Below are 27,528 nucleotides of genomic sequence, written 5' to 3'. Positions count from 1 at the left end.
GCACTATTGACATTTTGGCTTGATAATTGTTCGGCATGGGGCTGTCGTGCATCGCAGGGTGATTAGCAGCATGCCTCGTCTCTGCTCACCAGATGCCAGTAGCAACCCCTAGTTGTGAAAACAAAAGATGTCTCTAGACATGGCCAAATGTTCCCAGAAATGGAGGTGGGGGCAAAATCACCTCAAGTTGGAAAACACTGCTCTAGGAGAACTTAGGGCAGGGGAGGGAAGTTAACTTGGGTCTCAGGGCAGGAAACTACAGCCTCTGAAAGGGACACGAGAAAGTCCTTTTCCTCATAGCAGGCGCTTGGTAAGTCTTCTCCTCTCTGGGCTTCAGTTTTTCCATCTGTAAGTTGGATTTGATGCTTGTAACTCATTTCTCCCTTCTTTCATCATCTGTCGTTCCTGAATGTGGTCCAGGGTGGGACAAGGGTACTTCGGTGCCATTGAGATGCCCCAAAGAAAAACGATGAGAAAGAACAAATAGAGATTGGGGTGGCGAGGAGGGTAGGGTGCGAGGCGGGAGCGACCTAGGGGTGCGGGGAGGCTTGAGGCGTCTTCTAGACCCCGCCCCCTTAGAGGCCTTATTAGCGTAGGTCGCCTCCAGCCCGGCCAACCCAGACTCCTGGGGTGTCACTAGGCCCCGCCCCCACGGAAGACCCAGCCCCATTGGCCCCGCCCCGTGGCCCCGCCCGCCGCGAGCCCCGCCCCCACCAGGCCCCGCCTCCCTCTTCGCCTCCCGCCAGCCGGGGCTTGGGCTTTGCACCCGGCGGCGGCGGCGAACCTCGGCTGCTGCGGAGCCGGCGGCGCGGGCGGACGGAGCGGAGCTGCCCGGCCCGGTGGCGGGCGATGCCCCCGTGAGCTGCTCTCGCCGCCCCTCCCCGCCCCGCGCCCCTACACCCTCGGAGTCCGCCGCCCGCCAGGGACCGGGCCGCGCCTACCGCCGGGTTCGCGGGGCGGGGTCCCGGGGCAGCACCTGCCCCGCCTCGCGGAGCCGCCCGGGCCAGCGGAGACCCCTCCCTGCATGGACCCGGCCCCACCCCGGGTAAGTCGGGAGGCCTTTTTCGCCAGGGAGTGGACGTGGGGCGAGGGCTGCGGAGGTCTGAGGGACCACCCGGGGAGGGGAGGGGGGCCCCGGCCGGGAGGCACCGCGTAGGGATGTGAGCTTGCAGGGTGTGGGGGGCGGGAGCTGGGAGGTTGGTGGGAAGGGGGACGAGCACAGCGTGTGCGATGGCTTTGGGGTGGGGGCTGAGGTATAGGAGAGAAACATGAGGTGTTTGGGGAAGCCTGGAAAATGGGGTAGGGGGCTCCAGAGTCTTTGAGTTTTTTGCTGAAGCTCAGAGCATCTGTGGCCCTGGTCTTCAACAGCATTGCCTCGCATGGCATTTTTGGAAAGTGCTTAAAATTCCTCCTGGAAAGGGAGCTGGAAGGCAGCCTGCCTTCCTCCTTCCTGCCTGTGCCCTGGTTGAGAAGCGGCCACTCTTTCCTCCCAATGAGACACCATTGTGGTGCCTAGAGGACCCCCCACTCTGTGAAAGAAAAAGGGTGGTGCTCACTCCAGCCATGGGTGGGAAGAGGGGGCTTCTGGGAAAATGGGCAAGGCAGTTAGTCAACCACAGTGGGGAATCCAGGGTTCGGGGAAGCTTGGCAAGACCCATGGAGAGCAACCTGGGCACTCTCTCATTCCGGGGAAGGTATCTTCACCTGATGGCTCCAGGCTACCTCGACTCATGCCCACATCACCTTCTCTGGACAACCCAATCCTGAGGAGTGGGTTTCTTCATAGTATCGTGGGCCTGGAAACCCAGGAAGGGCCCATAGCTCCTGTGGTACTGGATGGGGTGGGCAATGCCATACCCAAGGCCAGAGAACAAGGGGTGGTGGCTGGCACTGCTACCTGGGGGATATTTGGATGTGGTCCTATGGGGCTGGGGAGCCTTGGTGAATGTCAGTGCCCAATCCCTGCTCCAGGGGTGTTGTCTGGATGTGGAGAGGAAGGTCCTTTCCTCTGCCCATGATGACTTCTTAAGTCTAGGGTCCTTGGTTTGGGGGCCTGAGGTGATGGAGAGAGGCCTTTCTGGGTTAGGCCTGGTCACCAAGGGGTTAACTAGCCAGCCCCACAGTTGCTGGCAGCCACCAATTACTCTGTAATCAGGCAGCTGCCAACTGTCCCTGGGGGTGTGTGAGCAACCTAATGGGGCATTCTCTTGGGGGGGGGGGGGTTGTTGAGGAAGGGGTCTGTGAAACCTATGTTTAAACCAAATACCATGCCCTTCAGAGCCTGTTTAGGACCCCCAGACCTCCTTCCCTGCCCTCTGTGCCAGGCTACCTGGGTTAGGGATCTCCAGCCCTGGGGTTTGAAACCTACCTGACTCTCTGCAGGGTATGAAGCCCAGAGTTGGGCAAACTTGGCTTCAAACCCAGGCTGTGCCACGTTCTGGCTGTGTGTTCAGGAAATCACTTCCTTTCTCTGAGCCTCCTTCAGTAAAACAGACCCACCTTCTAGGTCTGCTGGGAGGAGTAAATAAAATGGTGGGTTAAGCTGCTTAGCACAATGCCTGGAACTCAAGGGAAGCTCAGTAAGATAACTGCTGAACTCAGGAGCAACTCTTGTGCCAAGGACTTGACAGGACAGGCAGGCTGGAGTCAGGTGCTGAGAACCCAGCAGGGACCAAGGTCCCTGCCTCGGGGCATGTGTTCCCCTGGGCCAAGCACTGTCTCTGCCTTATTATCTTTCCCTCCCTTCTGGCTCACAGACACTTCTGGCCTCTGGGCATTAATTGGATTTTACTGTGCAGGACCCAGGGCCGAGTTGCTCCTTTCTGAGCTCCCCCTATCCCTAACCAGGTGCTAAGCTCTGTGGGGTCTGTCAGGGGTCAGGGTGATGTCTGCAGCTGCAACAGCAGCTAGCCCTTTAAGGAGAGAAGAAAACAATTATCGGGCCTGGGCATTGCATCAGCTGGAGCCTGGAGGGTCCCCGGGGAGTGGGGGGGCCGGCTGGTGGTTGATTTCATTAGTGCCATGTGAGAACTCTCACCCCAGTCTGCCCCACTCCCCAGCCACAGCCTTCTCCCCCAGGCAACAGTAGCAGCCCCAGCTATATTGCCTCCCCCACCCCAGGAGCACTACCTTGGAATACTCTATCTGTGCACCCCAGCCTATGTCGTGGGCCCAGGAAGAGGAGGGTATAGGGAAGTGTCTCTTACACTGGCCTTTTGCTGACCGTGGGTGCAGGATGTCCCTACTGTACCTCCACTTTGCTGACCATGGGGGTGTCTTCCCCCATTAGTGTTTGGCTGACTTAGGGGTATTTCTCCCACAATAGCATTTTGTTCACCCAGGAGAGGAGTGGCTTCTATGCTGGCCTCTACACTAGTGTTTTACTGACCCAACAGAGGAGCTATGCTGCCTGGGCTGTGTGTTAACCGAGGGCAGGGGTGGGAAACAATTGCTCTCTGGTTGGAGATGAGTTGGCTGGAAACAGTGAGTCACAGGGGCAGAGAGGACATCAGGTATTTGGGCGGCAGACAGACTGTCCTGGGTTCAAATGCTGTGTCCTCCACTTCCAGGCTCTGTTACTGTTCCAGGCAGGTGGTCTCAGACACCTCTGGAAAATAGGAATAATTTACACCCAGACTGCCCCACCCCCATCTGGAAGGTTCTTGAGGGATTAAATGTACTAACTGGATGTACAGCACCCAGCCCAGGGCTGGCAGGTGGGGCTGCATACTGTAGGATGATTCTCTTCCCTTTGCAAGTTTGGGCTCTTTACGCCTTGGGCTCAGGATGCCTGGATGAGAAAAGGCCCATTGGGGAGGAGTAGAGAGAAGGGGAGAGAGTGCAGGGCCCCTCTGCCTTTGTTGCAGGGGGTTGCATTCAGACACCTGACGTACCAAGCGCTCTGAGCCAGGCAGCCCCTGCCTCCGGGAGCCTACATTCTAGCCAGGAAACAGCTCAGAGCAGGTGATGTGTGTTGAAAGGAGGAATTCAGGGAACCTAGGGTGACAAGGGCTTGAGGAGGCAAAGAAGAAGTGATGGAGAAAGGTAACAGTGTGTGCTACAGCCTTGGCGATGGTGGGAACAGGCCTGGTGTGGTGGGGGGAGGACAGCAGTGGAGAGAGGGGAGAGTGGGCAGGCATCAGTGCAGCCAGGCCAGAACTCCCTGGTCTAGCAGGATGCTAAAGACTTGGGAATTATCCTGAGGCCAGGGGCAGCCCCTAAATGGTTTTAAGCAGAGGAGGCAGGATCTGATCTCCAGCGAGTGGGGGCTGGGGTCTCTGGCCCTCAGGCAGAACCTTCTCAGGAGTGACCTTTTGCCCTCTCCTACCCTCTTCCCAGTGCAGCAGCCCTTGTGTCCAGGGAGCTGCTTGTTTATGTGGCTCCTCCCAGGAGGGAGGGGGCCAGTCCCAGTCTCTCTAGCTCCCTCTCTCTGGGCCTTGCTGACGAAGTTCATCCCTTGGGGCCAGGTTCTCCTGACCTCCCTGCGGAGCCAGAGGGCACCAGGCAGGGCTTGGGAGCCAACTGGCCTATGTTCACATTCCAGCTGGAAGGCACACCCCCTCTCTGAACCTCAATGTCCTCAACTATAAAATGGGATTGATGTTATCTCTCTACGGGAAGGGTACAATGAAATTCCAGATGGAAATCACAAAACCCTAGCTCAGTTGTCAGCTGGCATTTTTACTCTCTTGCATGGAGGCTGACGCCTACTTGGGCCTGGCCCAGGCCAAGGCTGGCTGGGGGCGAGGGCAGGGCTAGTTTCATGAGTCTGTGGTTGCACAGGACCTTCCACTTAGAAGGATCCAACACTTGCTTTAACATTTGCTGTCACCACCTTGAAATTCTTAATAATTTTGAACAAAGGGTCCTGCATTTTGATTTAGCACTGGGCCTTGGGGGAATAGTATTTAACCCCACAAATTGGGTAGGAAGAGGCAGGGAGGGACACAGACCTGCAAATAGTTCCCCTGTGGAGGAGGTATAAGGTGGAGGACATGACTAACTGTCCCAAAGTGGGTGGGATGGTAATAATAGTTTCATTTATTTAGTGCTTACTGTGTGCTAGGTTCTCCGCTAAGCACTTTACATGCTCATCTTCAAACAGCCCTATGAGGTAGGTACAATTATTATTTCCGTTGTGTAGATGAGGACAGTGAGGTTAAGTTTCCTGGCCAAAGTCACACAGCCACCAAGTGGCAGAGCTGGGATTCAAGCCCAGATTGTTGGACTACAGAGTGCATGCCCAAGGAAGTCTTCATCTAGAAGGAGAGGCCCCCTGAGCTGGGTCTGAAGGATAACTTGGAATCTGCCAAGGAGGAAGGTATGGTGGGGAAGGGAGGCCTCCCTCGGCTGGGCAGTGCCTGTGTGGAGGCATCATGCTTGGCCAGGAAAGGTGGGGTCAAAGCCAGATGCCTCCCAGGGCTGAGCAAAGTACCCTTTGGATTTCATGGTGGTTCTGATTTTCCAAGCCCAGCACTCCTGGTCACCCTGCCCCCAGACCCTGCTGCTACCATGATTTCTCAGAGCTGCCTAGGCCCTTTTACTTGCACACTGCACTCCACCACCAGGTAATCTCATTTACTCTCTTGACTTTATCTCTTTTGTGCTCAAGGCCTGCAGGTAAAATTGCTTCCTGGGCCACATTTAGATGTCTCACAATCAACCTCAGGTCCAAACGTACGTCCCCAGCTCTGCCTGCAGGCACCTGCTCTGCCTCCAATGTCCCCAGCTCTTCTCTGCCACCACCATCCACCCACTTGCTCAAGCTGGAAAGCTGGAAGTTCTCCTGGACACCTCACCCCCACATACCACAGCCAATCCTCAGCAAGTCCTTTTAGTTCTGAATATCTCATGAATCTGTCACCCCGCTCCCTGCCCACCACCCCATTCCAGACCACCATTAGTCCTTACCTGGACCACTGCGACAGCCTCCTAAACTGGTTTCCTGGTGTCTGTTCTTGCCTCACTTCATTTCATTTTCCACTCTGTGATCTTCTAAACATAAATGTTTATATCATTTCCCTGCTTAAGACCCTTCCAAGACTTCTTGGAGTAAAAGCCAAACTCTGACGTCATCTACAAGGCCCCGAGTGAGCTGGTCCTTGCCTATCGTTTCGTATCATCTTGCACCACTCTCCCTCACCCTCAGCTGCAGGACTTCACACGTGTTCCCTCACCCTGAAAGGCACTCCTCCTCCTGGTGCCCTGTTTACTCCTACTAATCCTGCAGATAGATACCAGCTCGAACATCATTCCACAGCAAAGCCTGAAAACTGGAAACTAAACACCCCCGCCCCCCCCCCCCACCGTAGGACCTTGTATTTCTTCATGACTCTCATTACATTTGAACTGCTTTTTCCTTGTCTCTCTTTCTTGCTAGGCCATGAACTCCTTGGGGTCAGGAATCCCGATTTGCTTAGCCTCAGCACATAGTAGGTACGCAGTGAGTTGTTCAGAGAATGAAGGAATAGACGAGTCATTGCTTAGCATCCCTACTGACCTCCCTGCCTCCCTCCTGGCCTGTCTTCTCCAGTCCTTTCTCATTACAGCCCCAGAGCCATATTTCTAAAACTGACCCTGTCACCCCCTGCTACTTAAAATACTTCCGGTCGCTCCCCATTCCGGTAGCTTCTTAGCATGGTGTTCAAAGCCCTTTGTGATCTACGAGACTCCAGACTTGTCTCCCCTGCTCCCGCACCACACTTTGAACTCCTGGCAGTTCCTCTAAACACAGCAGGCTGCTCTGTGCCTCTGTGCCTCGGCACTTGCTGTTCCCTCTGCCTATAATGCCTCCCTGTCCCTGTCTTGTCTCCCTGGAGAAAGTCCTTTATTCTTCAAAACCAGCTCAGCTGCCACTTTTGCTATGAAGCCTCTGAGGAACCCTCTCGGCCCTCCCCAGGCAGACTTAGCCCACCTCCCTCGGCCATATCTGTACCAAGTCTACCTCTCTTCTTCTTTGTATCCTGTTAAACTGAGCTCCTCCGGTGCAGGCACAGTGATTTTTTTTTTTTTCCGGGATTGGTCATCTTTGAGTCTCCAGCTCTCAGCTTCTCTCCTGTCTTAATTAGGTCTTTGCTTGTGTACGGAATCTCACTCAAGCCAGCTTTAGTCATACAGAAGGGCTTATTATGAGGACACAAGGGATTCCTGGGAACTGAGGGGGCAGAAAAAGTGTTAGCCTCTGGGAAGTAGGACCCGTAGGCCAGGAAAAATGGAAGCAGCCCTACTGGTTGCCTTTACCTTTCTGTCTCCACAGACTAGGTTCTCTCTGCTTTTCCAGACACTGAGCCACCTATAGTTCCTGTATAGTGCTCCTCTATCTCTATTCAGAGATAGACCCCAGGGCTTGACAGATCCAAGTCCAAACTTCCAGAAGAAGATGTGATTGGCTCTGAGTGGGTCAGGTGCCCACCCTGGTCCAATCAACTGTAGGCTGCTGGGAAAGATCACAAAGTCAGACATGCAAACATGGCTCTTAACCTCCTCAGAGAAAGCTGGGATCTTTGTTATCAGGGCAAGTACTTTAAAAGACATCTGCCAGAATCCTTGGTGCCAGGGTGGGCCTGGCCCCCAGCCTTCCATCTGGACAGCACCTGGGGGAAACAGACTGGGCACTATGACTTAAAGGAGCATCTTTACCTGGGGCAGCAGTGCCCAGGGCAGACTCTGAAAAAGTGTCAAATGTCATTTAGAGGCCTGAGCAGAGGGACAGGGAGGTGAGACCTTGAATTTTGGAGTGGACAGAGGGAGGAGGAGGAGGGCATGAGCAGTCAGGATGGTTCTCCCTACCAAAGTCATACTTATCCTCTAAGACTTAGATAATTTTCTTTCCTCAGTGAAGAGCCATGCCATGCCTACCCTGCTCTCCCCAATCAGTTATTCTTTCCCTGTATTTTTAAAAAAATATGTCTTTATTGATTTCAGAGAGAGGAAAGGAGAGAGAGAAACATCAATGATGAAAGAGTCCTTGATCGGCTGCCTCTTGCACGCCCCCTACTGGGGATTGAGCCCGCAACCCGGGCATCAAACCGGGATCTCCTGGATCCTAGGTTGATGCTCAACCACTGAGCCACGCCAGCTGGGCTCTTTCCCTGTATTAATTCTATTCTTTGTACTTCCCTAGTAATAAATACTTTTGAGCACCCGAGCCAGACATTATGCACATGCATCATTTCATTTAATCCTCATGTCCTATAAGATAGGTACTATTATTATACCCATTTTATAGACAAGGGACCTGAGGTTCAGAGAGGTGACATTTGCAGGCTAGGGACACATAGCAGTGTGATTCCAGAGTAAAAGCTCTTAATATCCCTTAACCTCAGCTGCTTACTCACTTGCCTGTTTGCCTTTTGGGATTGTGAGAGCCTCAGATACCAGGCAGGCATCAGGATATCACCCTCCTTCTATGCTCAGCATAGGTCAGCTCAGAACAAGGGCTCCTGAATGTGGGACCGATGGATGCAGGTAGAGCAGAAAAGGCAGTTGGGTGGAAGTTGAGGTTCTCCTACTCATGGACCTACCTGTGTAGCTGGGTGACTCTGGACAAGCCTCATAACCTTCCAGAGCCTCTGTTTTCTCCTTAAAAAATGGGGATGATAATTCCTGCTGTGAGTCTGGTATTATACAGTGGGTGTAAGGACAACTTGGAAATAGGAAAGAACGGAGAGATTTCTAAGAATTGTCATTACCAGAATGGACTGTGATAACAGGGTGCCAGCTTGCCACTGTGCCCAAACTGCTACAGGAGGTGGACAAGACTAGAGCTTCCCAATGTGGGGGGTGGGACCTTTGGTGAGACCTGAGATGACTTTCAGTGGCTCGTGGACCTGCCATTACATAACATTGGCTCACATAGTGAGAAAGTTGGTTCCCTTTCAACTTTCTCAAGTCCAGGGTTGTCCCCACGAGAAGGCATCATGTAGTGCTAGTGTGTCTTTACCAACTTTCCAGTGCTTGCTGCCCTCCCCCTTTTAACAAAGAGATCTTGACTGGCAGCTCCATGTAGCTAAAATTTAATAATATAGCTTTGTTAATACTGTATTTATTTCGCTGTCATTTTCAAGTTATTGAAAGTGATACTGGCTTTCTGTTTATAGTAGTAACACAAAGTTTCTAATTAAAGTAAATGTTTTTAAGTTTAAATTTGAAGAAAATAATAATGAGGACCTCAGGAGTATGTAGATTCGACAGATACAATTGAGGGGGGCACGGAGTGTTATGTAGTAGCTAATGTGAAATGGGGACATGGTGTGGAGGTGGCAGAGATGTGGGCCATTGGCTGAGATAATCTTGAAGGTCCCTCCCACCGACCTGGGGAATGTAAAGGCCTCTCCCTGCTGTGCCGGCCTGCATCTCTCTCCTCACCTTGTGCTCTGGCTTGGCTTTTTTCAGAGAATCCTACGATGACTGTGCCTGCAGACAGGAGAATTGGTGCCACTGCTCCCTCTGCCTGCTTGGGGGGCTTTTGGAGTGGGGTTGTCTGGGTGGGGGTAGGATGCCCCCTTGTCTCTGAGTCAGGCCTTGGGCACTCCTGGGGGAACAGGAGCTGCAGGCTTCACAGTTCTGCTGGTCTCCATGCACAACACAGCTCTCAGGGCCTCCCAGAGGCTGGAGTCCCAGGGAGCACTAAGGCTGTCCCCAGAGCCTCATGCCCCAGAACTTGGGGCCTAGGGACAGAGAAGACAGGAGGATTTCAAGTCTCAAAGGTACCCTTTTATGTGCCCCACCGTTCCCTACTTTTTTGTGCTGCTGACTGCCTGCTCCTGGGGATAGGGCATCAACCCCAGGAGGCCTCAGAGGACGCAGGATTTATTGGAAGGGCCCAGGAGCTGCCTGGCCCCACCCCAGGCCCATGTTCACAGCGGGAGGGCAGGCCTGGGCAGGAGGGTGGGGGGCCTTGTAGTATGGAGCGTGTGCTTGCATATCCGAGGTGAATGTCTGAGGGTCTCTGTGAAGATATATCATATGTGTGTGTGAGAGAGAGTTTATGTTTGTTCTGTATATGTGTGTGTGTCTGCGGTGAATGTAGCTCTGGATGACATGCCTGGGGGTCTCTCTGAGAGCATATTGTGTGTGTCTGTGCGCACACCTGTGTGGCGTGGGCTGTGTGATGTGTGTGTCTGTGGTAAAGGTATCTTTGGGTCCCATGTCTGAGGTTCTGTGTGCGGGAGTTTTTGGGTGTGTGGCAGGGCGTCTCATGTCTCTGTGCGTGATGTGCACGTGGGTCTGTGGCAAATGCATCTCTATGTAGTGTGCCCCTGAGGCACACGTTCTGTGTGCGTGCATGTGTGTGTGTAGGTTGGTTGCTTGCTGGCTGTGGTGTGGCCTGTTGTTTTGCGTATGTCGTCGTCTTTGTACCGGGGTCTGAGTGGCCGCCTGAAGGTGTGCGCCGGTCTTTGTGCCCTGGAAAGGTCCCGAGTGGGAGGGGCAGAGAGGGCTTTGGAAAATGCGGAGCGCGCGGCGGGCGGGCGGGGTCTGCCTGGGCCGGGGCTGCGGGTGTGCAGAGTTCCCGGGAGGGTCCCCGGAGCTGGTGGCAGGGGCGGGCGGCGCCTTCCCGCTCGGCGCGGCCGGTAACCTGAGCGCCTACCCCCCGTGAAATATTGATCAGGCCGAGCGGCGCCCAGGCCAAAAAAAAAAGCTGGTGGGCGGGAGCTGGCCGGCCGGCGCTGTCCTTGGTGCTGCCCCCCCCCACGGGGACCTGGAGCTCAGGCTGGGACGGGGCTGGGAGGCAGAGAGAGCCACCCCCCACCAGCGCCCTCCGCCGGACCCCTGCCTCCAAGAGTGAACTAGCCTGTCCCCACCACCTGTCTGTCAGTTCTGCCACCTCATCTAGGAGGAACAGGGTGTTTGGTTGAGGTCCAGCATCCCCCAGGGCTGGGGGGACCACACAGATGGATGTGCCTGGGACAGTCCTAGTTTACACCTGGGGTCCTTGTGTGAGTGTTAGTAGTGTCCCTGCTCACTCTCAAAAGAGCCCCAGTGGGATGATAAAGTACGTGCTCCCCAGCAATAAGGCTTTGTTCCAAAGGCCTCTTCCCCTAGCTTCCCTGCTCGGCCCCCGCCCCGGGCGAGGGGGTTTCTGTAGCCATGTGGGTGTGCAACTGTCTTGCGTGCATGCGTGTGTGTGCGTGTGTGTGTGTGTGTGTGTGTGTGTGTGTGTGTGTGTTTGGGTGGAGGGATTGTCCTTCCTGTGCTTGAGCAGACCTACAATAAGTCCCAGGACCCTTAGGATCCTGCTGCGGCCTAGACCCCCCCAGGGGATCTAGCTCCCTTCTCTACCCGTCCATCCAAGCTGTGCTCATTTGCAGGCCTGGACCTCCCCTGCCCTCTAGGAGAGAGTAAGGCTGCTCCCCAGCCTTCCTCCTGCATCCGCGGCCGGGCAGGCCTTGGTTTCGGTGTCAGGGTGTGGTGGGGTCTCCAGGTTGCCATCTGTGCTCTCATGGCATCTTCTGAGTCCTCCCTCTTTTAACCACTGATGCTCCACCCTTCAGTTGGATTCCATTTTCCTCCTACCCCTAACTCTGGGTATTGCCTCTGGCCGTTTCCTCACTCTATACTCTTTTCTGGGCTTTCTGCTCCCTTTCTGTACCCCACTTTTCCCTCTGGGGAACATACCCAAATCCTGCCCACTCACTCTGCTCTTCTGAGCTCCAGTGAATCTGCTTACCTGCCCAACACCTCCATGTGGGAGTTGCAGTATTATCTCAGACTTATATCTAAAATGGGGATTCATCTTCCGTTTAAGCCAACTTTTTCCTCTAGGACCTCAGGCTCTGCTGATGGCACCTCTCAGCCCCCACCCTTCCTGTAAATCACTTTGGATTCTGGTTATTTTCCTCTCCCCAACCTTGTCCCATCACTAACTCTAGGCAGCCCTCCAAGCCCTCCCATGACTCCTGGTCACCTTTTCCTCTACACTTGCACTAGGTGGAGCAGTGCAGCCCTTCTTTCCTGCCTCCTGACTGCTCTTTCTGCTGTCAGGCTTCCTCCTGGTTCTGCACTCAGTGTCAGATTGATTTCTATAAAACATTGCATCTAAGTCATGTCAGATTTCACTCCCTTCAGGATTAAAGCCAAGCCTCTTAACTATCATTTGGAGCCCTTCATTGGCTGTTCTCAGCCTACCTTTCCAGCCCTCTCTTCACTGCTGTTATTTTCCTCCTGCTTCAACTGCACCAGTCTCTGGACATAAAGTTTTATCTCTGGACCTTCCCAGGTCGATCCCACCTCTTTGCTGCCACCTCTAACTCTCCAGACACCCCCTATCTTTTGAGGTGCTCTGCAGTGCTTTGCCCCATGTTGCCTTTTCTGGTCTCCCCATCCTGAAGAGTTTACTCCTTCTGCAGAACAACCAGAGATTTTACCTTTGTCTCTAAGCGCCTTGGGTGGTCCTTGGACCAGCAGCATGAGAGCTTGTAAGAAATGCAGAATCCCACATTCCACCTGGCACCCATGGAATTAGAATCTGCATTTCAACAACATGCCCAGGCGATTGTGTGCACATTTAAGTTTGAGAAGCACCCGGTGGTGCATTCATTGAGGGAAGGAGCTTGCTTTTGTTGGGGAAAGGTCTTTGGCCAGGGCTGGTGGCGTTCTCAAGTGCCAAGTCTAGCAGCCCCTATCAGGTGACAGGTGCCATTTCAGGCCGGATCCCACGAGCTTTGAGAGGCAGTGGGTAGTAGAAATGACGAGAAGCATGCATACTCTGCCTGGACCTTTTCCGCCTGAAGCCTATGTCCCACAAGTCTCCAGAGCTCAAACTCTGTAAATCTGACTCCAGAAAGTACTCTAGCGACACTAGGAGGAATCAATTAATCAATAAAAAAGCAGTTATCAAGCACATAGCAGAACTTTTTCCTCTCCACAAAATACACAGTGGTAAAAATGTCTTATTTTAATGTACATTTTGCAAAAAAATATATGTATTTAGTTTTTTCTTTACGATAACTAATATGAAGAAAATAAAAATGACTCACAATTCTACTATCTAGCTATAAATACTGTTATTTTCATATTTATTTTAGATCACCATTCATTCATTCATCAAATATTTACAGAGCCCTACTATGTGCCAGATCTGTGCCAGGCACTAGGGATTCAGGGTGGAGAAGACAGCGTGGTTCCTATTTCCAAGCAGCTCACAGCCAGGGGATGGGGTGGGGGAGGCAGGCACTGAACAAGTTAGGAAAGGTAGTGTGTTAGTTTCCTAGGGCAGCTGGGACAAAGTACGACATACTAGATGGCTTAAACAAGATAAAATTATTTTCTCATAATCCTGGAGTCTAGAGTCCAGAATCAATGTGTTGGCAGGTCGGTTCTTCTGAGAGCTCTGAGGGAGACTCTGTTTCATGAGTCTCTCCTGGATTGGGCGGTAGCTGGAACCTTCGGTGTCCCGTGGCTTGTTGTTGCATCACTCTTCCCTGCCTCCTTTGCCACATGGCATTCTCCCTCTGTGTCTCTGTCTTCACACGGCCAGCTTTTTATGAGGACACCAGTCATATGAGATTAAGGACCCACTCTACTCTAGAATGACCTCAGCTTAACTAATCAGACCTGCAATGACCCTATTTGGAGGTCATATTCTGAGATACCAGGGTTAGGACCTCAACATATCTTTTGTGTGGGGACACAGTTCAACCCATAACAGGCAAGGACAATAAAGAGCCTGGGGGAGCATGACATAGGACTCACCTCATCTGGGAAGACACTCCTAGGAGATGACATTCAAACTGGGACTGAGCAGTGCATCGGGATCAGCCATGCACAGGTGGTGCAGCAGACACCGAGGGGCTCAGAACATGAGGGTGCAGGTGGGCTGGAGAAGAGCACTGCAGGCAGACAGCTGACAGTGTGGCCCTTCTGAGGAATGAAAAGAAGGCCAGTGTGACTGGGATACAGAGGAGGGGCAAGAGCACGGGGCGAGCCGGTCACTTGGCTCGTGGGCCTTGGCGAGGGGTTTTTACTTTCTCCCGAAGGCAGTGGGGATCTAGGGGAGGCTGTCATGCAGGAGTGATTCATTCTGCTTTGTGAGCTGTCTCCTCACAAGACTGAGCTGTCTGAGGGCTGTGTTGTTCCTCTGTGTCCCCGGTTCTAAGGGGAGACACATGGCCATGTCCTCAGGAGCCCCCTGGTTGAGAGAAGACACATGGCAGCCCCATCCAAAGAATAAAGGCAAGGCCATGCCCAGGAGCCCCTGGTCTGAGGGGGCAGGCAAGCCCCGCCCTCAGGAACCTTGTTCCCGACAGGACACAGGGCTCACCCAGCTCTGGGTCTGCCTCATCATGTATGTCCTGAGTCTTTGGAGTCTGGGGGACACAGGTTTGGACCTGGCCACCCCACCCCCTGCCCTGCCATGAGGACTGTGTCTGCAAATGTGTCCAGGGCAAGCACAGGACCCACGTGGGTTCCTGAGGCCAGAGACCCCAACGCTGGGGGAGATCAGGGGTTAGGTTTTGCAGGAGCAACTCCTTAGCACCCTGCCCTCCTCAAGGGATGTCTGGATATTGCCTTCCCACGCAGGGCCCAGCCTGTCTGATGCTCAACGTCTCCCTTACCGCACCCTCAGAGAGCTGCCCCTTTACAGTGTGATGGGAGAGGACCCCATGCCCAAAGCCGCCTGTCCGCCCTTGCCTGGGCTGGGTGGGCCAGGCTGGGTGGAGAAGAAGTGGGTCAGCCCGGTAGCCATGGTGACAGCAGCTGCTCCCTGCCAGCCTTCTCATCTCCTCACCACAAACCTCACCGATGAGTTGCTTTGTCCGGCCTGCTGGGATGGGGGCCAGGCGGGTGAGATTGGGAGCCGGAGCTTGTATGCGTGTGTGTGTGCTCAAGCGCCTGCTCAGAGCTGGTGTGTGTGCCTGGGCCAAGAGAACCCGTAGATCCAGGTATGATACTTCTCGGGTCCCTGCCCACTGAAGGGATGGGGCTCTTCCTGCCTCTTTGGGCTGGACAGAGCCAGGGAAGGGTGTGTGTGGGCGTGTGAAGGCCAGTGGCTGTCGGCACGGCTGCTTCTGTGTGCCTTTGTGTGGCTGAGTATCTTAAATGTGTGTGTGCGTATCTGTGCATGCATGTGATTCTGCCTTTAAGTGTGTATCATTTGAGTGGGCCTGTATAGCGTGTGATCACACACTTGAAATTCTGTGCCCTGTCTCTCTACCTCTGTGTGGCTGTGTGTGTGCCAGCCTGGTTTGGGGGAGATAAAGGTTGCACAATCAGGAGAGGAGCTAGCACATGCTCCCCACTCAGGCTGGGTGTGCTCCTTCAGCCCAGTCTCCCTCTCCCACCTTGTATCAGCCCTGACACCCACTCGTATGTCCCTGAGGGGGACAGGAAATTCTAAAAACAAGGGAACTCCTCTCCCCTTCTGTGGATGCAGGCCCTGGCCTCTGACATGGGCACAGAGTGGCATGGGTGGTGTGGTGGGCAGCCATGGTGCTGGATCGGGGTTAGGGCAGGGGGCTCAAAATGTCAGGCCTAGCATCTAGCAAGGGGCCAAAAGCTGAGATCCTGGCAAAGAAGAGCACAGCCTCACATGGCAGCTCCCACCCCAACCGAGAGGCGCAGGGACCCAGAGCCCACACTCAGCCTGGGCTCTGGGCAGAAGCACCAGACCTGGAGTGGGAGGTGACCCTGTTGGTCTCAGCCTCCTCATGAAGTGGTTGCACCTGGCATGTAAACCAGACCAACGAGCACTCACACCTGTACAGTTCTTTACCATTTACAAAGGCACCACTGTGAGTAGTAATAATGCAGTTGCCCAAGTGAGCATTTAGCATGTCCCAATCTTTAGAAGAATCCTTAGGCTGTCATTATTATTCTCGTTTTAGAAATGAGGAACGGTAGACTCAGGGGGTTTGTTAAGGAAATTTCCCTGTCGTACAGCTTATAAATGGCAGATCTAGGTTTCGAACTAAGTCTGTCGGCCTCCAAAGCCCGGCTGTTGGTTTTTTAATCACTGTGCTTTCCTGCTGCTTATTACCTCACCTGATCCCCAGTCCATCCTGGAGAGTCCAGCTGGGTCCAGGTGGCCAGTAGATGCATTTTAAAGAAGAGGAGATAGAAGTTCAGAGAAGCCAAGTGACTTGCTCAGGGTCACATGGCTGGGGGTAAAACCAGGAGTCCCCTCTCCACATACCTCCCCTCTGCCATCAGCACTCTTGACTGCCAGGTGTGACAGAGTGTCTGGGGAGGGACACAGACCCCATTAGTCAGGGGGAGGGCAGAGGAAGGAAGAACAGGGTCTAGAGCTGATTAGCATTTGGACCTGGGTGAGTCCTCTGTGTGTTAAAAGTGTCGTAAAGTTATGTGTGGAGCTTCAGCTCCAGCAGCTTGACGTTAAAGTTTCCTAAAGGCTCAGGGGTGGAGTTGGGGGGGAGAGGACCCAGGAGTTTGGACAATTTTATGAAAGAGGAAACAGAATCAGAGAGTTGAAATGATTTGCTCAAAGTCATACAGCTACATCCAAAGTCTGTCTTTTTACTCCACAAGCTACTGGAAGCCCTTGAGGACAGATGTCTTCTCTAGCCCCTCCTCTAAGCTCTCCTTTTTCCTTCCAGAGTCTTATCACATCACCTCCTCCTGGGAGCTACCCTGATTGCCTTCACCTCCTTTGTCAAAAACCAGTGTCTCAAAAGAAGTTGCCTGAAGCCTTGTGTCAATGCCCTAGGGGAGTGCTGTTGGGAGGGCACGGCCCCCTGTGATGTGGAGCACCACGCTCGGATTCGTCACTTTGGTGAGTCTGGGTTTTCTTCAAGGTGAGAGGTGACGAGGAAGCAGCTGACAGGCGATGTGGAATCCGAGAGTTAGGCGACTTGGGTTGGAACTCTGATTTTGTCACCAAGTTTCTATGTGACCCTGAGTGTGTCCCATTCTGGGCCTCGATTTCCTACTCTGCAAAATGAAAGGCTCAGGCTGGAATAGGGATGGCAAGTCAGTTTTAACTCCTGAGCCGGTTCTCATCAGTTGGTTCTGTAGCGCAGTGTTAGGAGGGATTCTGAGGCTGAATGTGCCTCGATGGGAAAGAGATGGATTAGTGATGTCTGCTGTGGGTGGAGGGTGGGGAGCGGTGGTAAGAGCTCTGTTATTTGCCATGCCTTTCAGCCTAACAGCCTGTCATCCTGTGACAGATTCCTTGTTCTTTCCAGTTGAAGGGTGGATGACTATGTTCATCTTGGATGGTCTCATTGACTCTCAAAAACAATCTCATTATCTGGTTAGACACATGGTTGGAGGCTCTGAGGGGCCCAGGGTGGCTTGGCAGAGCCATGAGACCTGCTATTGTCAGGATTCAGAAGAGGGTTTGGGGAGCCCTTAGGGTACTGAGACCTCAGGGTAGAGGCCAAACATCAAGGGCCGGAAAGAAAACAAGGCTTGTTCCTTGGGGAATTTGGAAGGTATCTGCCGGTGTGGGGCTTCAGCAGGAGCCAGGGCAGCAGCCAGGGCAGCAGCTTCCTGCCTCCAGGGCAAACCTGAGCTGTAGTTGTAGGTGCTCTGTAGCCATAGAGCAGGGTCAGCAGGGAGAACTTGACAGTGAGGTCCCCGTGACCCAACAAGTTTGGGGGAGAGTTCCCTTCCTTGGGGTGCCCCAAACTAGGCTGAGAAAGGGAGTCCTGCTCAGAGGCAGGAAATTGTTGAAGTGGTTTTTGTGGAAAGGATGTCATTCATGCAGCAATCTTTTAAACCACCACAATGAGAGGTTCTGTGTTCTGTTGGCCCCTCCCCCGCTGCCCCCCCTCCCCCGCTGCCCCTTTCCTGTCCCTGTGGTTTAATGGCTCAGGGGTAGGACTTCCCTCCTTATAGGGGCCAGGTAGCCAGCTCTGTCTGTCTCTCTGCCATGTCCTTCTTGAGCTAGACTGGCTGCCAGAGAAGCAACTAGAGCCCCAGTCCTAAGCCTGCCCCTGCACATGTGTTCACAGACCCTGCTCTCCCAGGCAAGAGGACTCTTAGAGATCACCTAGTCCAACGCCTTTGTTTTACACACAGATGAGGAAACCAAAGTCCAGGAATTTGTGTACATTCCAGTCCCACCTCCTGATCCTTAACTCTCCCAGGCTGCCTACCCAGGACTCCTGCACTGGGGGTCAGGCCCTATGACCTTAGGTCCAGTGTTTTGGGTCTGGCCCCTCCTATCCCCTTGGGGATGGGGGGCCTGACCCGTCCTCCCAGGCACTCATCAGCTCTCAGGCCCCCTGGGTGGTTAAAGATGAGAAAGTAGCTCTGAATGGTGCAGAGTCCTGGATGTCAAACCATCCTCTTGTCAGTGCCATTCATTATTCATGAGGAAATATGAGTCCCTGGGTTGGCAGGGTCAGGGATTTTGTCCCTTACCCTCTTGCCTTCTTTTTCCCTGGGAATGGTGTTCTTGAGCTGCCTATAGGCTAGCTGCTCTGGGGCAGTTTTCTCAAAGAGCCCAGAGACTCAGCACAAAGCCTGAGCAGGAGGGACGGGCCCACATCTTTGGGTGGGTTCTGGATTGAAGGGGCAGGGGCTTTAGAGTGTGTCTGTCTCTTTGTGGAAACGGGAGACCTGGGTTTGAGTGCAGCCTCGCCACTTCTTAGCTGAGCAGGATGGGCTAGGCCTTGACATCTCTGAGACTCAGTTTTCTCATCTGCAACATGGAGATAACCACACACCTAACAGAAATGCTTTCAAGAGCAAGTTAGGCTTATGTAGCAGATTCAGAGTATCAGATAAGTGCTCTCCCGCCACCCACCAAAAGACCATGCAGATGCCCCAAAACACACACCAACTGGCACTAGAATTGGAAAGTAAAGAGAAGAGATCATCATAGGCCCAAGTCCAGGGGACTTTCCATTAGCTGCAAGGTTGACGGGGGATGGATGGAGAAATACAATCTGGGGCTCTGCGCACATCACAGGGTGAGCGAGAACAGCCCAGACAGCCACAAAGGAGGCAAGACACGGCTTTGACTCATCCTCACTGGCAGCCCTAATTCCCAGCCACGCAGGAGTCACACTGACCAGGAGACCAGGCGGCCATTGTTAGCCGTCTAGGGTCTGTCTTCCTCGTTAGCTGGAGGGATGCATTCCCTTTCCCGCCTCTATTTTCCCACCCCTTTCTTTGTCCTTTCGAAAAGTTGGGTTTCCTCAGGGTGACAGAACTGAGGGCAGAGAGTCAAGCAAAGTACCCCTGAGCCCTGTGACGGGAGCTGCCCTGGGGAAAGCACTGCGGGCTGGGACAGAGCCAGGAAGGGCTGGGGGCAGGGCAGGCTGGAGCAGCCTTCTCGCCAATACTCAGATGAGCATCGCACTTTTGGCCAAGTTATAGGGCTGATGGCCACAGATCCCGCCTCTGTACATACCACACAGAGCCCTAGATGCCTGCTGCCTCGCCCCCCAGAGTGGCTCCCAGTGCCCTCTCTTCTCTTCCCTGCCACTCATCGGAACCATCATTAAATACTTAATTGCACCGTTAGTTATTTACTGTCTGTTTCTCCTCCTGGACTGCAGGCTTTAGGAGGGCAGGAGTTGGCCTGGCTCACTACTGTGTCTTTGGCACTCAACATAGGCCTTGGAACTTTAGGGTCTTAAATATTTGTTGAATGCAGCTAATGGGGAGAGTCCACTTGTATACTTTGGAAAGCATAGCAATATATTCCAAGAATCAAAAACCGTTTGTGCCCTCAGTATCAGGTAGGATGCTTTTGGAACTAACAGAGAACCCTGATTCAAACCGGCTTAAGCAAAGGAAAATACATTATCTCACATAACGGGAAGGCCAGAGAAAGGCAGGCTCTAGGGTGGCCAAAGTCCTTTCTGTCTCTGTGCTGTACCCTCCTTAGGGGGAATAGGGGAGAGAGAGAGGGAGATCCACCTCTCCTGTGATCATGGAATCTAAACCTTTCCCTTAAGTCAGATTAGGCCGACTCACCCTTGGACCAGTGAGAGTTACCAAGGTGACTGACACTCACTGACTAGCGTATCAGCAGGATGGGGGGGTACTGGATAAAACCAGTGCTCTGTCAGGAAGCAAGGAGAGAGCGTGGATGCTGGGGAAGCTCCCAGCAGTGTCCACACCCCTTAAACCAGTCACTCTGTGTCTGGGAATCAATCCTAAGGAAATAAGCAGATAACATCAGTGTAGAAAGATGCTTATTGCTGTGTTGTTTAAAAGATGGGGGGAGGGGGGGAGAAGGGAGCGCTATGGAAAGACAGACAGAGGGGGGAAAATTGGACCTGATCTAAGAGGCAACTGTATTGAAATATTTAAGTCACTCATGCTACCTCCATAAAATGGACAATTATGGTGGCATCAAAACATTTGTACAAAGTGTTAATGACATTGGGAAATGCTTGTGATAGAATGTTAAATGAAAAATACCAGGATATAAAACTGCGTTTACAGCATGAGTTAAATTATTTTTAAAAATGCATAGGAAAGAGATTGGGAGGAAACAGGTTAAAGCGCTTACCGTGGCTGCCTGCTTCCTTACCCTTCTCTGTACCACCCTCTCCAGGCAGGGGGGCCTCTTCCGCAGCCCACACAGGCGGGAGCCAGTTTTGCCCTCCCTGTTCTTAGCCTTGGCTATGAATTAACGATTGCGAACACTTACTGAGTACTTACTCCATGCCTGACGCTGTTCTAGGCGCTTTCACATGCACCGACTTAATTCCTATGACAATCCCATGAGGTAAGGGCTTGTATTTCTTGTTTTGCTGAAGTGGTCACTGAAACCCCAGGACATTAGGTCACAAGGTCACAGCTAGTGTGTAGAGGCCTTTGGGATTCAAGGCTCCATTCAACTCCACAGACTCTGCCTTTACCGCCAAACCTAGTCACTTGCCAGGGTAGCCATGTGCTAAAAAGAATAGTTCCACTTATTGAGCCAGACTCTGTGCATTTGAATGCTCACAACCTCAGAGAGATCGAGTGACTTGCCCAAGGTCACACAGCTTAGAAGTGGTGGCTGCGGTAGAGTGGCCCTGGGATCTGATGTGGGACCCCCCCCCTTTGTCTCTTCATCTCCCCCACAGAGTTGCCTGAGGCCCTGCCGCCCCTGGGACCATGTTTAACGGGGAGCCGGGCCCAGCCTCGGCCGCAGGCTCCAGGAATGTGGTTCGGAGCTCCAGCATCAGCGGTGAAATCTGCGGGTCCCAGCAGGCCGGGGGCGGGACCGGGACCACCACCGCCAAGAAGCGGCGCAGCAGCCTCGGCGCCAAGATGGTGGCCATTGTGGGCCTGACCCAGTGGAGCAAGAGCACGCTGCAGCTCCCCCAGCCTGGTGAGGGGGTGTGGGACACCGGGGGCTGGGGCAGGTCACCTTGCACCCAGGGACTGTCCCCGTGGATGTGCACGCCCACACCCACAAGCACTTACGTAGCATTTACTTTAAAGATCCCAGGCATTATTCTGGTCCAGGACATGTTCTGACTCATTGAATCATCATATAACTCAGGCAAGTACTGAAGCGCAGAGAAGGGAAGTAAGATGCCCCAAACTACATGACTACCAGGCAGCGGAGCCTGCATTCAGACGCCAGCAGTTGGCTCCTGAGTTCAGGCCCCTGACCATTACACCATGCTGTCCCCTTGCTCAAACATATACATTATTCAGCAACTGTTTAATAAACAGCCATCAGGTTTCTGGCCCAGTGCTAAGTGACACAACGTCATAGACACAAGTCCACACGATTCGGTCTCACTAGTAACCTCAGAGTTTCCTAAATACAGAGAGCCACACAAATGTAGTTACACAGCCACACACATGCATTGCAGAGTCGTAAGAGAGACACGCACACACACACACACACGCCTCACGAAGTGATATGAATAGTGTGCTCGGCTGCTTAGGTAAGCACTACCCTACTGCCTGGAAAGGACAGTATAGTCATTCACACTGAGCATGGTCACAGATAGAGCCAGTCACGCAGTTCACACGAACCCAGCCCTCTGACACAGGCCCTGATCACAGAAGCACTGCCACACACACACACACACACACACACACACACACACACACAGTGGCCCATGGTCACAAACATGTCACACATATGTATGCACATACCTCGCAAAACCCCACATTCACACACCTTATCAGCTACATCCCGACAAATTTATACTTTCTCAGAAGTCTAGTTATGGAATCCCAGTTCTGCTCAGAGTGGTGGGTGACCCACCTTGTCACACACAATCACACCTGGACCCTACATCACAAAGGAGCCAGCCCTCCCCACCAAGACCTCCTCACTGTGTGGCATCAGCCCAGACGCCAGCTGGCTGTGTATTAAAATCTCTTCCTGCTTATTTTTCTCAGAGTAACAACTTCCCCAAGAAACCTTCAAATAGGCAGCTGGATGGGGGCGGTGCGGGGGTGGGGGTGCCGGAGGATCCGGGGAGAATGCTCATCAAGAGTCCCAGTTGGGGCTGGGGGTGGGGGACTTTTCCAGGCCTTAAAATAGCTTTCTACAAAACCCTCCACAGGAGCATGTGGGATGGTCTTTTCCAGCACTCGGGCTGTGATGTGGTTTCTGGATCAGGGACATGCTACATAAGGAGGGGTCTTGCAGCTATTGGTGGCCCAGGGGGGGCATGGCCCCTGTGAATCTACAGTATAGGCCTGACACGAGGGAGTCAGGAAGATGGGGACCTGGAGCTCCAGGAGTTGGGCTGGGACAGGCCCAAGGGGTGGGATTCAGGTTAGGAGGGTGAAGAGGTGTTGGGCACCAGGAGTCTGGCTTTAGGAGACCAAGCCCTGCTGACCTCCAGCTGAGTCAGCTTCAGATCCAAAGGCTCCTTCATGCCCAAAGCAACTTGGACGAATGGTCTTTCAATGCCAGGGCAGGGAGACATTCCAGTCATCTGCTTGGGGCTGTCCACCTACCTAGACTACCAGTCAGCAGGCAGGGATTGGAGCGGACACCAAGGAGACCTCTAGCCTCGAGGGGAAAGGAGTGATGGCGGAGTTCCTGGGTCACTCGTCCCTGTGCTGTGCAAGGGTCTGGGGCCAGCGCCAGCAGAATACACAGATGCCCTTCTAACTGAAGGTCTCTGTGACTCACCCAGTCACCAAATGTCAGAGCATTTGAGATCATCTAGTCCAGTGTACTCATTTTATCCATGAAGCATCTGAGCCTGAAGAGGGGAAAGCACTTTTCCGATAAACAACCTCAAGGTGTCCTTCAGAGCCACACCCTGTCATTTACTACCTGGGGACTCGACTCCAGCAAGTGCCTTTTCCTCTCTGAGCTCGCCACCTCGTTTGTAGAATAAGGACAATAATCCATGCCTTGCAGAGTTGTCCAGGGGATTAGATGGCTTCGGAGATGCAAGGGCACCAGCCTTGTTCATAGTAGACACTCGATACGTTGTCGATGTTATTACCATTTCCCACAAACAGTGGGGCCAAAAAAATAAGCAAGTCCACTGCCTTTCACAGCTCTGCCCCTTGCTGGTAGCACACCTTTCTCCCATCTATAATTCCTTGTCCCCGTTTTTTTCTCCCAGGCCTTGAGGTTGCCAGTGTCCCAGCTTGGAACCCCAACCTGGGTGGCAGAGTCTGGCTCCAGAGCATGTATGGGGCTGACTCACCTTGGGAGTGGGCTCTGAAAACTCTCTTATGGGAAGAGATCCCAGCAGGTGTCTCCTGTTGCTCCCAGGTGGGATGGCTCAGTTCCGTGCAGGGCGAGGCTGTGTCAAGTGGGGAGGAACTCCTCTCCTGGACCCAGTCTTCTGGGCTCTGGGTCTGCCTTCCCAGGAGCCTCCTTCCCCCTAGTTTACCCATCTCCTGCACTGGCTCCAGTTCAGCCCATCCCCTCCTCTTTGTTTCAAAGCCTGGACTATTACACCAGCCTTCCTTCTACTTCCCCTGCCTCCTGCCTACTCCTTCCTGTCTTTTCCTCACATTGCCGTGGGGTGGCTTCCAAAAACTTGCCTTGGAATTTTGGAGGACTAGTCCTGGCTCTAGCTCCTCATAGGACCTTGGAAAAGTCACTTTCCCTTTGGGCCTGTTTCCTTTGTAAAATGGAGCTAAAAAGGACTCTCTTCCAGCTTTCTTCTAGATCTAATATTATCTAAGTTGTGGGAGCAGTAAAGAAGGTAGGGTGAGAGCTTTGGGGTCCCAGGACACAGGTGGGTTCCGGCCTAGCCTTAGACTGGTCCACACAAGGCCATCCTGGGCTGTCCCAGCCCCTGCCCAAATTATGCTCTTTTCAGCACCAAGGACAGCAGCCCCTCCCTCCTGGGCTCTGGGCTCTGGGTCAGGCGGGGGAGAAGGCTCAGCATCTTTCCAGGAGATGCCAGGGAGCGCTGTTGGCAGCTGTAACTGCCCCTCTCTTGTATGTGGTGAGACAGGGGATGGTTCTGGAGTCTTTCAGTCTCCAGGGGCCACAGAATTATTGCAAGCAACTTACCTTGGTTCTCCGGAAAGAGGCTACATGAAGTTACTCCCCAGATCAGCAGAGCTCCGAGACTGGGCAGGTATGAAACAGTAGAGCAATTTTCTCTATGGTTTCAAGACCTTTCTCCCCACCCAGAAGACATGGAACTTAATCTCTGCTGAATCACGTCTCAAACCAATGTGGAGTTAGTTTGGGATGTGGAGGAGAGTGAGAAGTAGGGCATCAGTAGGCTGGGAGCCAGCCTGGACCTCACGGATGCCGGGACCTCAGGCTCCCTACCTGCGAAATGGCAGGCGCAGGGGGCTAGCTGAAGGTGTCTCCAACATTTCAGGATTCTGTGATTCCCCTTCCAGGATGTCACAGTGGATAGGGCAGGTCTGACCAACGAAGGTAAATTTTTCCCCAAATGCGCCAAACCTTTTCCAAGCTCTGGAAGAAGGGGACCAGGGTCATATGGTGGCGAGGCTCTGGCTTCAGCTCAGGATGCGTGTTGTGGGGGATTCGAGGGGAGGGAGGGTAGAGTGCAGCTCCCGTAGACCTGTCTGTCTTCTAATTGGGTTAGAGGGGATTGGCAGTTAGGAGCCAGGGACAGGACGAGTGAGCCCCTCCACACGCACCGTTATGGCCCAGCCCTCTGTGTGTGGTGGGTCACACAGCATTTGTGGGTTTGCATTCATGTGTGTGATTAAGTGGATAGGTCAACTGCAAGTCCTATGGTGTGAAGGTCACATTTAGCTGGCAGAGTACATCATGTGTATGTATAAGACCTGAAAGGACCACTTGAGACTGTTGTACAAACATACACATGACCTTGTATGTGAGATCACTGTCTTCATAGATGTGATTTTCAGCACTCATGTGTCAGCTTATGCCTGTCGGTATAAAAGTATGAATGAGCTAACGTGACTGTGTGTGTAAGACAGACAGACAGACAAATGTTGATGGTCTCATTGATTCCTGCATAGTTAGCTATTCCAATATCCCAGAAGCTGGGATGGTTTCAAAGAAGACATTTCTCCTCACCACCTCCCACTCCCAGCCCCCCAGCCCATCTGCCGGTGACGCTGGCCCTCTCCCAGTGGGTCTTCCTGAAAGATAAGTAGGACAAAGCAAGAGGAATAAAGCTTCCCCACTTTCCCTGGCCAGGGTCTTGAATATCCTCACCCTTGGATATGGGTTGGAGAGGGGTTGCCAGGGTAACCAGCTCCCCCACCCCATTGCTTTTAAGGGGACTGCACTGCCTGCACCACCCCTGGCCTCTCCCATCCCTATAAGCAACTTCACTCTTAATTTGCCTGGGTCTCTAACCAGCGATAGCAAATGGCTCCTTTGGTACAGTCCCTATCTGAGGGCCACTTCCCTCCCAGTCAAGCTCCTCAGGCAGCCGAGCTTCTTCGGCAGAGGAAGCCCCTAAACCCTCACCCTTCTTCTGTGACCCCACCCCTGCCCCAGGAGGGGAGGGTGCCTAGAAGGACCACGGCAATGCTGAGTAGGTTGCCATGGAAACCCAGGCAGGCTGATGTGCTAAGCGGTGGGGCAGGGTGGGGGAGAGGGCCCTGTGAACAGGAGGCACAGAGACACGGGTCGAGCTCTCACTGCACAGCTGCTAGGGTTCTACAGACCTTTCTCTCAAAGCCGAAGTGAATTCAGGCCAACCTAGCTCCTCTCTTGGCCTTGCTTCCCTGATCACCTCTTCATGTCCAGACCCATCTTGAGAATGCATGTTAGTTTTTGTGGCCGGACTCCCCATGGGATTTTTACAGGGCCTGTGAAGGTATCAGAGAGGCGGGTTGTGAGGTCTGAGTGAGGGAGGGTGCATGAGGGACAGCAAATCCGGCAAAAGGCCAACTTTCTAGAGGAGAGAGACAGGAACGCGACCCTTCAGAGCAAGGGCTGAAATTGAGCGGGAAGGTAGCCGTCAGGGGAGCCTGGCAAGGATGAAGGTGAGGGTGAAAGGCTGCAGGGCAGGGGCTCTACCTGGCGACTGCACACCCCCAGCCCCACCACCCCTACTCTGCCTCCGGGAATCTTTCTAGACTGCTTTGTCTGCCTCACTGCCCCGAGCAGGGCCGGGGTCAGGCTGCAAACCAGCTCTAGAAGTTGTCTCAGCAGTGGCCCTGCCTCCAGTCAGCCCTGTCCATCAGGCCCCTTCCCAAGAGGGTGACTTTGGGCAGTGCTCTCAGAAAGGCCTCATCCGTGATCTGACCTTGTTCCCTTTGTGTGCTTGGGGACACCGGTCACAGAAGGGACCACCAAGAAGCTGCGCAGCAACATCCGGCGCAGCACAGAGACGGGCATCGCTGTGGAGATGCGGAGTCGGGTCACCCGCCAGGGCAGCCGGGAGTCCACCGACGGGAGCACCAACAGCAACAGCTCCGAGGGCACGTGAGTGCAGCCCACCCCACCCTGGTCCCCTCCTTCCTCCCCAGTCCTCTGGTCAGAGCCAGGGGCAGGGTGGGAAAATCTCCAGTTGGGTTTTCAGCCCAGGTGCCTGACTCCTCTGTGTCCCTGCCTTCCTTTCTTCCCTTCCCCTGGACATCTGATGCCTGGGCCAGTCTTCCTACTGCTCCAGGCTGCTGTTTCTCACCCGAGTACCACAGTATCCCTTCTGTATATTCCATGCCTCCTGCCTCCCAGCACCTACACACTGCTCCTCTCCAGAGGAGAGGGTTTGAAAGCAAAATGTGATTCGAAAATCCTTTAAATCTAAAACCATTGTTATGTCTCAGATAAATGGAGTTCTCACAAGTGGCCTTGCTTGGGGCTTAGGGAAGGAGATTGGACTGGATCAGTGTTTTTCAAACTGTGGGTGGTAACTCATAGGCAGGAATAAAATCAGTTTAGTGGGGTAAAACCAACATTAGAAAAAGAAATAGAAATTCAGTTGTATCCTATGGAGTAAGGATGAATTACCTTGTGAACCTTTGTTTCAGTTTTTTTAATGTGTGGGAGCTCATAAGTCTATGACAGTAAATGTATTTCTTACATTTGCATGTGCATTATAGTCAAAAATTTCAAAGTCCCTCATATTTTTTGTAAATTATGAAACTATGATATACAACTAAGATTTTCTGATTTGGCTTCACTAAGGCGCAATGATTTCAGGGTTCTTTAGCTCTATTATTTAAGATTCTGTGATCATGTATCTCACTGCTATGCCTACATCCATGAATGTG

The 27,528-nt window shown here is 53.2% G+C and overlaps 1 protein-coding gene across 2 annotated transcripts in view; it reads left to right on the top strand.

Annotated features, from left to right (window-relative positions):
* Positions 1–795: 795 nt before the first annotated feature.
* RIMS3 (regulating synaptic membrane exocytosis 3) overlaps positions 796–27,528 on the top strand; it is a 38,508-nt gene continuing 11,775 nt past the window's right edge. Inside the window, exons 1-4 of one of the 2 annotated variants that reach the window (XM_081143924.1) lie at positions 796–1,045; positions 16,554–16,729; positions 20,991–21,238; positions 26,599–26,737. In XM_081143924.1, coding sequence (XP_081000050.1) covers positions 21,022–21,238; positions 26,599–26,737 — 356 coding nt within the window. In that variant the 5' untranslated portion in view covers positions 796–1,045; positions 16,554–16,729; positions 20,991–21,021. Of the gene's footprint in view, positions 1,046–16,553; positions 16,730–20,990; positions 21,239–26,595; positions 26,738–27,528 lie in introns of both variants that reach the window. The other variant, XM_081143923.1, reaches the window with a different exon arrangement.

This window comes from Miniopterus schreibersii (assembly GCF_964146895.1).
Source record: "Miniopterus schreibersii genome assembly, chromosome: 8".
In the NCBI taxonomy this organism is placed as follows: Eukaryota; Metazoa; Chordata; class Mammalia; order Chiroptera; family Miniopteridae; genus Miniopterus; species Miniopterus schreibersii.
This window is presented reverse-complemented; position numbering and strand designations above follow the sequence as displayed.